The sequence below is a fragment of the Pituophis catenifer genome, unplaced genomic scaffold (genome assembly GCF_029215685.1).
Source record: "Pituophis catenifer annectens isolate HBS135680 unplaced genomic scaffold, rPitCat1.0.hap2 SCAF_3, whole genome shotgun sequence".
Classification (NCBI taxonomy): Eukaryota; Metazoa; Chordata; class Lepidosauria; order Squamata; family Colubridae; genus Pituophis; species Pituophis catenifer.
Window position 1 is genome coordinate 195,537,410 of NW_027256883.1, and position 12,360 is coordinate 195,549,769.

General features: G+C 37.4%; 1 protein-coding gene across 3 annotated transcripts in view; it reads right to left on the reverse strand.

The window, feature by feature from the left end:
• Positions 1-12,360, reverse strand: part of ADNP (activity dependent neuroprotector homeobox) — a 47,236-nt gene that overhangs the window by 12,556 nt on the left and 22,320 nt on the right. The window contains exons 1-2 of one of the 3 annotated variants that reach the window (XM_070941752.1): positions 3,102-3,155; positions 2,759-2,825 (exon numbers count right to left, since the gene is read on the reverse strand). Coding sequence is in view for 2 of the 3 variants with exons in the window: in XM_070941750.1 (XP_070797851.1) it covers positions 3,102-3,150 (49 nt within the window). In the remaining variant the exon portion in view is untranslated. Of the gene's footprint in view, positions 1-2,758; positions 2,826-3,101; positions 3,293-12,360 lie in introns of those variants that run through there. The other 2 variants (XM_070941750.1, XM_070941751.1) reach the window with 2 other exon arrangements.

Sequence of the window (12,360 nt, forward strand, 5' to 3'; positions counted from 1 at the left end):
ATCCACGCCTCAACACTTGCCTCGTGGTGGCAGCACCAGCAGCCATGTGCAGCAGAAGCCCACATGGCTGCCCACTTCTTCTGCTTGCTTATGGCTGCAATGGAGCAGGAGGCCGAACAGTGTGCTGGTGCCATGGCTGCAAGGCGAGTTGTTGGGGCATGGATGGCCTGGCTGCAGGGGCCCTGAAGTAAGCCAGTGCACAGCACAGGGGGCAGATCCACCCACCTCACGTCGTGGCTTCAGCTGTGGCTGCGCGGAGTCTCCTGGATGGGGCTGCTGAATCTGCCACCGCCACAAGGCAAGGCAAGTGTCAGGGCGTGAGTGGCCTGGCTGACATAAGCCAGTGTGGGGCATGTGGGCAGCTCCACCTCCTGCCTCGCGGCGATGGCATTGGCACACCATATGGCCTCCTGCCCTGCCACAAGCAAGCAGAAGTGGGCCTCACATACATGGGGGGGGGACAAGACACCCCCAAAAATAAACCCTAGTGCATATTTTGGGGCCCAAAAGAAAATAAGACCCAGTCTTATTTTGGGGAAAACACTGTACTACCATCTAATGTAAACTAAAATAAAGTAAAATACTAACATAAATGACATTTTTTATTTAAATAAGTCTATAAGTAAATAAATGTAAATGAAATAAATGCCTCAAAAAGTTATTGGAACCATTTTTCTTTAAAGTACCGTATAGTGCTTTTCTGCTTAAAACCCTAAACACTTTAATGTATTAACCTTTATTAGTCTTATTACCTCCCAATATTTTACGTAATACATTTTAATGTAACTTTACAGTTTAACAATATCCTCAGTGGTTAATAATAATATAAAACGTTAGTATCAACCATCAACATTCATCTGATTACTAGACCTGTAATTATACTCAGCATAATCGACTTAATAACAATGAGGTTCATCCAAAATGATGCAAAACCACAATGACTTATTTACATCTACTATGAAAAGCCAGAAGATTTTAATTCACTTCTTTTAATTAACAATTAAATACAAATATTTAGGTAGTAATTTGATACTAAAATATAAACTGTACAAAATTATGTAATAAAAAACTCTCTCTCTCTCTCTCTCTCTCTCTCTCTCTCTCTCTCTATATATATATATATATATATATATATATATATATATATATATAATATATTAATATATATATTAACCGATGTGATTTAGAGAACCAGTTCAAAGCTTCAGAAATAACCCGATCCAGAAATTTCTGGATTGGGACTCCCTGCGCACGGTTACTCATGTCCTCGTCACTTCCCGACTGGACTACTGCAATGCTCTCTACATGGGGCTCCCCTTGAAGAGCATCCGGAGGCTCCAGCTGGTCCAAAATGCAGCCATGCGGATGATTATGGGAGCGGCGGGGTGCTCCCATGTAACTCCTCAACTGCACGAGCTGCATTGGCTCCCAGTGGTCTTCCGGGTTCGATTTAAGGTGTTGATTAACATCTTTAAAGCGCTCCATGGCTTAGGACCGGGGGTACTTACGGGACCGCCTTCTGCTACCGATAGGCTCCCACCGGCCAGTACGCTCCCACAGGCGGGGCTCCTTGGGGTGCCATCGGTCAGACAATGTCGACTGGCGACCCCCTGGGGGAGAGCCTTCTCAGTGGGGTCTCCTGACCTCTGGAACGAGCTGCCCAAAGAGGTACAGAGGATCCTGGACTTGCGCACCTTCCACTGAGCCCTGAAGACTTTGTTATTCCATCAAGCCGGGCTAGCCTAATTTTAACGGTTTTAAATTTTAAATTGGATTTTAATGGGATGTTTTTAATTATGGGCCAAAGTATTTAATCTGGTTTTAAATTGTTTTTAATTTTTATATGTTATGTATTTGATCTTGGCTGTTCACTGCCCTGAGTCCTTCGGGAGAAGGGCGGTATATAAATAAAATAAATAAATAAAACAAACAAACAAACCCACTCTGGTACAGATCATTCTGAAAATATTTCAGAGGCATAAATCAGTACAAATCTACAGTGACAGTGTATATCTTAGTATATATTTCAGATGACTAAATTGTGGATTTCTTTTATTAACTTTTTCTTTTTCATGAACCAGATACCTATCTATTTTCTAGGAATGTTTTTTTCATTACAGAATTTTATTTTTTCTGAAAACTTTTTCCAGCTGTACGTTTCTCTCATTCTTTAATGAAATATAACTAGGACTCAACTGCTCCATGCATTATTATCCTAATAATAGAGTGAGAAGGCCTGCCTCTCCACATCATCTCTTTTGACTAGAATGAATTGATTTCTCCAAGACCATAGCACATAAATATTTTGAATACTGCTCCAAATACAGAAAAACCTCATTTACCAACCATTCATTTCAAAGTGTGATACTGAAAAAAATAACCTTATGGCCATTTATGACCCTTGCAACATCTCTGAGTTATGTGAATATCACTGCAGTCAGTATGTGTTTCTCTCCCCTCCCCCCCTCCCCCGGGTGTTGCAAGCAATTTCTGTAGGCAGTCTTTCCTTTGCCATACTCTTCCCATTGCTGGCATGATTATATTGCTCTCAATGTGCAGAACAACAAAAAACCTTATTCTCTTGAAATCCAATTTCTCTGCTCTGCAAAGGGGTGGAAAGATCAGGCAAAGGAGGGTGTAATTAAATCTAATACACTGTATCCCTAAACAAAAAAATAGTTAAAACTACAAAGCCTCAAATGATTATGGCAGAAAAATTAAAGATGACAAAATGGGAGGAGGAGGTATCACTGTTTACCTTTGTAATGTTGACCACTTTTTCCCTTTAAAAGGGACAGCAAAGGGGATTTTTCTTTTTCACATTTCTGTAAGAAATATTTCAATGGCTCAGTGACCAGTTAATACTGGAAGTGGAGACAGGGATACTGTGAGTAAAATCAATATGTAATTATACTACAAAGATGTTCATTTGATAATGTGCAAAATGTACCAGGTTTCAGTTCATGGATCACAGACTCAAACAATACTCACAATTTTCTTTTGGAAATCCTCCTCCTGGATCACCGATCTCTACCTTATCAAGTATCTATCTCAATAAGAACCTGAATTCAGACCCAGATGTATAAAGAATCAGAACCTACCCCTTTGTAGCTGTTGAAGGCAATGAATTCCTGGAGCCTTTCTATTCATGCAACTTCCTCTTCTGTAGTTTCTTAATCTTATGACTTCTGGTAGGAAGTAGCATTAATGCCTGCAGGAATGAATCAGAATGAAACATTGGTCTGCTATCAAAAGGACTGTGCATAATAATATTGCTTTTGTTAGCAAAAAAGAGAATGATCCAACAGAACGTGGAAACACTAAAAATAAGGTCCATTTTACCGAACGAAAAACTCAGCAGACATATTTTGAAATGAATTATTTTCATTATAGATAAAAAAGCTTAAACAACAGCTAATATGAAGGGGAGAAAACCAAATTATTGGGAAATAATTGGGTAACATTACATTATCACTGTATTTTATTAAGTTATGTTTAATCAGAATTATGAAAATAAAATTTTAAAGTTTTCACTCAAAACGTTGGTCATTTAATTTGGAATATTCTTATCAACAGCAGCTAAAGTAAACAACGTTATGGTAGAATTTTAACAAAGAAAAAAGAAAATATAGAAACAAAAATAAAATAATTGGGTCAGTTGAATTAGATAATAGATAAGTAGAATGGAATAAGAAAGGATGGAAAGAAAGAATAGGGATGAGCAGTATTTTGTGACTGTTACTAAATTTTGCAAACGTTAACATTAAGCAAATAAAATAATTGTGGCAATAGCCTGTGAACAAGTCAACACAAGTGATTAGGTAGATCCAAGAGCATATCTATTTTTTGCATTTGTGTCACTTCTTTATGTATGGTCTGTAGCACAATGTAGTACAACTGGCTTATATTTACGTACCACTTATAGAAAAACCACAGAAAATAATATGAAGTTGAAGTATTATTCTTGAGACAGCAAAATGTTACATAAAGACAAGCTAACTTTTATAAAGTTTCCTAGATCCAAAAATATACAACAAGCAGACAAATATTTTCTCTCAAAACTCTGCTTCACACCTCTCTGCAGCACATAAAAAAACAAGCTCCAGTAACATGATTAGTTTTGATTCATTAAAACAAAACTATATTCACTATCCCTTTCAGGAAAAATGGCAATTTTTCTTTAAGCCATCTGTACTCCCTATGCTCACTGACAGAACATGTATTTTATGAAAAGTTGTACTTTAACCTAGACATCCCTAATTATAGAATCTCTGGTGGTGGTGCCTGGGATAATAAAGAGTCGCTGCCAATCAAAAGGAACAATACTGAACAAGTTTGGAGAAGACAAAGTGTGAATTTCAATCTATGATTTTTTGGCCTCTACATCCCTTTCTCTGAAATCCAGCACAAAATAACAGAATATTGGTACTACAATTTCTTACACCTTCCCAATTGCATAGATGCTAAACCTTCAAAGAATTGAATGTAGACTATTCAACCTCTGCCATAGAATCCACCTTCGCGGCCTTCAAGTAGTAATAAAAATTGAGGACAGCCATTAAGTACAAAATATTTACCATTCTTGACAAATGCACCAGTATGTATCATAATACAAAAAAACCCTTATGGACATTTACTATATGTTTTGTTCATTGATATCGTTTTTTGAAGAAAAAATAATATATTGTATGTATTTTAAAACTACTTTGAATAATTGAAGTGTTTAAACAAATGTTATTTTTACAAAAATGGAAGATGACATCATAGCAGAGCATCATATATTTGGTTTTGTTTTAATTTGTTTTTTAAAATAATTTTTACTTGTGAGTCACCCACAGTCACGTGGCTATATAAATTGAATAAAATACATAAAATGCGATTGTGTGCAAAAATAAAAAATGTTCCTTCAAACTGCAGAAAGTGCCCAAATTCAAAGATGAAATATAAGCTATCTGAAACTTGTGTATAGCTAGTTTTAGTTTCAATGAAGGTGTCTTTAGCCATTAATTCAGTTTCTTAAATTTTATGGGATGCGTTATGAAACACTAGCTGAATATCCGTGCACCGCTACGAAACTATGTGATTGGGCTTGATAAATCAACACCTACAGCTTGAAAATTAATGAGTAGTTATGATCTGCCTTCTCCTCTCCCCTTCTATCCCTCAGCCTTGCTGCACAGAGGCCTCTCCTATCCTATCCCCTTCTCTCTCAGGCCTGCCCCACAGAAAGGACGTTGGTCTTACCTGACACATCTCTTCTCAGTGCACTGCAGAAGCCTACCCTATCCTCTACTCTCCCTCAAGTTTGCCCCACAGAAGCCTCCCCTATCCTATCCCCTTCTCTCCCTCAGCCTTGCCCCACACAGAAGCCTCTCCTATCCTATCCCACTGGCTGCTATTAAAGTAAAACAAACTGAAACTCCTCTCCTCTACTTGTGTTTTGTATTTGGAACAGATTTCTTTTCAGGTTGGGAGGGAGAGAACTCCTCAGCATGAGAGCATGTTAATCATAATATAGGAAATACTAATACTCTGATGGTCATTTCGAAAAATCATTTCTTATTCTTAGTGAGCACCTAGAAGCCAAGAGAACATATGTGGCAAATTTCAAGTTTGTAGGCTTCACAGTTCTGGATATTTTGTGATGATGCGTGAGTGGTATTTCACTTTTATATATATAGATTCCAATTGCTTAAGAGTTTGAAAACACTCAATACATAAGGTACAGGGTGGATTTGATTTAAATCAAGTCAATTTAAATTTGATTTAAATCACTAGTAAAAAGACTTGATTTAAATCAACTCGATTTAAATCATAATTTTTAAAGAGCAATTGTCATCTGTGTTCCGCAGCGGCTCCTCCTCTGATCCTGTTGACTCACCGACAGTCCCATTATTGCAGAATATACAGCCTCATGCTACATACCATATTTTTCGGAGTATAAGACACTCCGGGGTATAAGATGCATCTTAGTTTTTGGGGAGGAAAATAAGAAAAAAAAATCTGCCTCTGCCTACCAGCATCCATCGTTATCCATCTGGCTAGTGTCCTTAGCAAACAGCCTGGTCAACTTCAGCACATTAGCCTGATTCAGCACGAGCAGCTGATTGGCAGGTGGATCAGCCTCCCGGAATACCCCCAATCAGTTGTTCCCAGAGGTGAACTTTAGCAACAGGTTCACTGGTTGTGAGCGCATGGGCCTCGTTGGGGCAGATACACAGCTTCAAAAATGCAGGGTGCACCAGTAAGTACAGCAGGTGAAGCGTGGAACCGGTCCAACAAGGCAGCAGCTGTTCCGGGTTGCCATGTTGGCCTCTGCACCTTGCTTTTTCACCCTCCTAAAGCTCCATTTGAGAGGACGCGCAGATGCTGAAGGGTGGGGGCAGGCAGGTGGGCAGGGCTACAATCGGTGTTATAAGACGCACCCAAATTTTCACCCTCTTTTGGAGGAGAATAAAGTGTGTTTTATACTCTGAAAAATACGGTGCTGAATAAACTAAATGATTAATTATCTTAAATAGAAAACTATCTTTAGATAGTTTTTTACTCCAAAAGCATTTTATTAAAATAAATTTGATAAAAAGAAATCCAATTTAAATTTTAAAAAATCTGATTTTTTTTTCAATCATTGATTTTTATCCAGGTATCCTTACCAATACCTGGTAACATATGAAATAGTACATAATACATCAGGTAGCCCTCAATTTTGCCCCATTTTATTACTTTTTTTTTTTTGGCCATGTGTTAAACGAATTATTATAGTCGTTAAATGAATTATGCAGCTGTTAAGAAAATCTGGCTTCCCCCATTGACTTTGCTTGAAGAATGCTGGCTGGCAAGGTTACAAATGGTGATCACATGACCCCAGGACAGTGCAATTGTCATGCATGACAGCTGCCAAGAACCTGAATTTTAATCACATGACCAAGGAGATGCTACAATGGTCAGTAAATATGAAAAATAAGTCCTTTTTCAGTGCCGTTGTAACTTTGAAGTTTGAACAGTTGAAAACAAATAGTTGTAAATCGAGGACCACTGTAATCCAAAGGGCCACTATCAGTGCTCAAGCAGGCATATTTTGGCCAAGATATTGATATTGCATGCAGTCTAACATATTTATTTGATTATTTATGCCTCACTTTCTCACTCAGTGATTATTTAAGGCAGAGCAACAAATTAAATTGATACTGAAATTGGTATAAAAATTAATTAACAATTAAGGGTCTAACAAAATAGATGTCTATTTTCTAAGAGCTTGCAGACTGTTGAGAAAATACCATTAATGAAGGAGTGTATTCTATACACATGAGAAAATACAGATGCTCTTCTCCTATATGCCAGGCAGACAGGAACAGAAGCCTTAAAAGGACCTCCTGAAGATTTTAATGGCCTATCAGGTTGGCAATGGGGAGATCTCAGGACTTACTATTTAGGACCTTTATACTTTGTAATTAAGATTCCTGTGTCTTACATCAGTTAGTTGCCTAGATGTTACATTTAGCACTACATGTAATGTTCACATGGTCTTCAAGCATAAAGGGTATTCCAATAATCAATGTGGGCATCAATACATGGATAACTATAGTGAAATCTGACTAGTTCGGTAAGAATTGTAGCTGATACAGTGGCCATAATTAAATGAAGATGCTTGTTGCCATAGCAAGCTTACTGCAAATCCTCCATGGCAAAGCATCAAAGAGCACTCCCAGCCTGCTTTGGGAGAGTACAATTCAACTCAAAAGAGGATGAACTGTTCACCACTGTGTTCTAATTTCCTTACTTAACAATAACATCACTATTCTACCTTGATTTAATTTTAAATTAAAGATCTTTGTTCTACTACATCCAGTCCATTATTGAATTTAGGCAACGTTCAAGAGCAGCAATCTCTTCCTCAATATTCTGTGATTAAGAAGCAATATTCTACTCAAAATCGCCAACATTCCAGCAGTTTTCATGTAGATCCTGAATAGCATGAGAAAATTCTGGGGAACATCACATAAAAATACAAACCTGTAAAACAATGGCAAAGTCTAAATCCACAAGGAAATCCAAAAGGTGGGCTACTTAATATTATATTGTTTTTACAGCCACCCACACACACACACATATTCATGATTGTACACATGGCTGATGTACAGAAAGTGGTTGAAAGGCTCAGGAAAATATAAGGGCCACAGTCCACTCTTTCTAGTTCTACAGACAAAGATCATCTATTAAGATAATTGACACCGTTTCAGTAACATTATCTTGCATAAAATCATAGTTGAAATGCATCTAGAAAATCAGCATAATTTAGATGTATTTGGAGGCTACCATTGAGAATGGCCAAAATTAGAGATTTTCTTGCTTACGTTGTCTGTGTCAAGTGAGGTTTTAATATGGCAGGAAGTGCAAGGGTTAAGTAATTAAGTAGTAGCCCTCCATTCTCTAGCCATAAAGAATCCAAAGTAACAAGAAAGCCCAGACCTGACTTAACAACAGAGTTGAGGATGGAGCCGATTAACTCTGCCCACAAATAATGCAATGCTATCCTGCTCTGTGGATGCATTGGAGATGATGACGCATTCTTTGCTGCTTCTGAGTTCAGATGAGCATATCTCCCTTGCTAGTTATTAGTTCAGTGTTCACTCTCCAGCTGTTTTTCATTCCTCGCTCACTATCTCTTAAATAATTAACAAGCAGTCCAAATATTTTTCCTCATCTCCTTTCCTCTCTTAATATCCGTAAAAACACAGAAAATATAAAAGTCACACATTCTTAGCTAAAAGCTTCTCTACAAGTCCTAAACTCAGGCAGTTAGTGTACACCTGGGTAGATAGCCTTTCAAGGCATACAGTCAAACTGCTTGATTATGCAAGGAAGCTGTTTTCCACAGGTATAGGGCAGACAACCAGCCAGCCAGAAGGTCTAGCATTCTTTCCCTCTCTTGTCATTTATCTAGGCCAAGTAACAGCAAACATCTTCATTCTCGCCCTCCAATAAAGGACATTCAGCATTCCCTTAAACTTATGTAAGACAGAAGCACCAGAAGGCAGACATAATAAAGCTTTAGCATTTAGCAAAATGGCTGGCAAGGGGGGGGGGAGTATTTTTTTTTTAAAAAAAGAGGGAAATGGTTTTAGACTGGGGAGATTGAGTAGAAAGAAAATGGTGTCTGAATGTACAGTGCTGTAGCAGATAGTGTGTCATACTAAAGGTAAAAACTGAATGGACACTAAAAAGGTGCTACAAACACATAACATACTTCAGGATCTTCCTTCAGTAGTATGCTGGCCTCTACTTTCTATTATCAAATGGAAATTGTTAATAGATGCTGCTTTTGCTATGTTGTTGTTTTTTTCTTTGTAGCATTTTTGTTATTTATTACTATGGGGCTGTACTGGGGCCCCCCTTTTTCCCACTCACGTAAGCCACCTCATGGTTCTCTAAGGCAGCAGTATCCTCCATCATTTGTTTCTCCTGCTGTATTGGAGACTTTCTGGTCCCCTGCTGGGGAGGTGCCAGGGCATCTGCCACTGAAAAGTGCGCCAAACGTCGGCTCTGTTTGAATGAGCCGGAACATGGCAGGGGCGCTGGGCGGAACAAAGACGCCAGCCACGTTGCTCTATTGGCTATGCCAATTGGAGTTTAGTCATTGCAGCAGCTGTGCCGATCAAACGGGAAACCAGCCGAATCGTTGCAGCAGCTGTGCTGATCAAACAGGAAGCCAGCTGAGTCATTGGGGTAGCTATCGCTGCAGCAGCAGTATCGCTCGCTCGCAAATCGTTCTGTTCATCGAAAAACGGTTGATTGCTCCGGCGGCTGTATTGCTCGCCCGAGAACCTTGTCGTTGCTGAAAAACCACTGAGAATCCAAAGAATTTAACTCTGCCTTTTTGCTCTGAGGAGCTCTTCTTAAAACGTGTCTCTCTTGGGCTCAGACTGAGTCAAAACTGGGACACAGTCAAGAGAGGCGTGGGTGCAAAGTTTAAAAGGATTCAGGTGGAGTTAACCCATTCTTTGGATTCTCTGCTCAGCACACTGGAGAATTGACCAATTAAATCTGCTAAGAATCTATCCTCAAAATTGGAAAGCAGAGAAAATACCTTTGGAAAATGAGGTGATAAAAAAAATTATGGATTGTGCAGAAATGAATAGCTTGACTTTAATGATTAAAGATAGGGAAGAGATAGAGTATTATAGAATATGGAACTGTTTCTATTATTGGCTGGAAAAGAGATATAAAAGATAAAAGCTTTATGATTATATTTAAAAATTTGATAGGCAGAATTTTGTCTTAGTAAGGAGATATTAAAATGGTTTGTATAAAGATCAAAATAGAGGAAAGTTCCTTTTTTGGAAGAAGAACGACCGAAGATAACACCAAGATGTCACAGGGAGGAGGCAACAGATGTACTAAATGTTTGTTTGTTTTTATACAAAATAATAAAAAGCTATATTAAAAAAAAATTAAATCTGATAAGAATCTATGACCCTCCAGGCTGATGAACTGCAATTTCCATCAGCCAAGATTGGGGACACACCCAGTTAGAACTAGCATCAGTGGAAATTAAGATTACTGGGAAAGTCAATGGCAGCTTATCCATCTTAAATGTATTTGTATTTCACTAACTATTGTATCAGAATGAGACATACAAGCTGAACAACATCCTCTATGAAGCACCACAACCCAGCCATATTATAGCTGGCAATAATGAACATCTTATTTTTAGGAACTATTAATAATTTAAAGAGAAAAAAGGTTTAAAAACGTAAAGTTTTTGCTATAGCATACAGGTGCACACATTTTTTTGTAAAAAAAATAATAATAACCCACATGTGGATTATATATTTGGGCGATTACTTATGAGGACGACAAGAGAAAAGTGTGTGTTCAAAATAGAAAATGGCTGTATCCAGAGTAAAAGACTAATTTTCTTAAACCTCAACTTTTTAAAAAAATACATTTAGGTCCTCCCAGCCACCCTCCTCTCCCACCTTATTGATTCTGAAAACTATTTAAGTCAAACTTTTACTTACTTACCGAACATTGGCAGCAACTGAGGACTGAGGAGAGATCTCATGGCTGCTCAAAAAGCCTTGAGGGCCCTCATGTGGCCCCTGGGCCACAGATTGTGCACCCATGCTATAGCAGAACGAATATAAAAAAAATGGGAATCAAAGTTCATTCATAAGCTTCAATTAAAAAAGCCCTTGCATGAACTGGTGATGAGTGATTTATGCTGATTTATGCCATATCACATACCATATCACATATTACTTAGGAATAGGTATTCTACAAACATAAGTGGCTGAAAGAAGAAAAAGTTCTGTTTTGAATGATGTTCTTCCTGCTTTTTTCTGACAAAGCAAATGGGCTAATTCAGACCTAATATTCCTAGTTAAGTGAACTACAAAATAATAAATAGCTAATATACAAATCAACTTTATTTCATAGTGTAAGATATAAAAAGAAGGATAAATTGGATCTAATTATTTTAATCTGTAATGTTGAAAACCAAGTATTCCAATTTAAACAATTAATTGAACCAGGCTGTTTTATCTGGTTTTGAATTTTAAGCTTTGCCAGGTCCTTTAAGTTTCAAAACTGATGCACAGTATTTTACTGGATCTCAGCAATTACTGATTGGTTAAAGAATTGCAATACCCTCTTATTTATAGTATGAACAAAATTTCTTTATACCTGAATCAATTGATATAGCCCAAGCAACACACAAACGTTACTGCAGAAGAAAAATGTGTTAGTCAACCATCAAAATCCATTTAGCTTTTAACTCAGAAACTAAACATAAACTTACACTTTCAAACATAAATTTAAAATTTTCAATTATCAAATGACAGATAGTATCCCAAACAACAATTTAAACAGTGTAGCATGAAAACTGTTTTCTGCATCACCTCTGAATAGGTTTACTAATGAAGCAGTGCTCTAAAAGTGAAAAATAGAGTATTGATCTTTTTTTTTCAATAAAGCATAAGAACTAATGGAAACTAATGCAATAGTTTCACAAAGATTAAAATTTCCCTTACAAAAATTGTCATACCTCATCTACATGGACCCAAGTCCAGTGAGCCCCCAATAATAAGAGCTATAAACCCCAAGGGCTAATTAGATTTGCAACAGTATGTGTAGAACAAATTCTGTAACAAATCATATTTACTATGTTATTATATAAATGGTTTCAAAGTTCATGAGATGTTTTATTTTTGCAAACAGAGCTTTGAATTTAAGAGTTTAACTTTTAAGATACTAGCTCATATTCTACTACTGCAAATAAAAAATTAACTAAGGATATTAAGAAAAACTATCTCTACTTCATTTATTCATGTTTCAAGGGCCACCATATGGCTGTGGCAA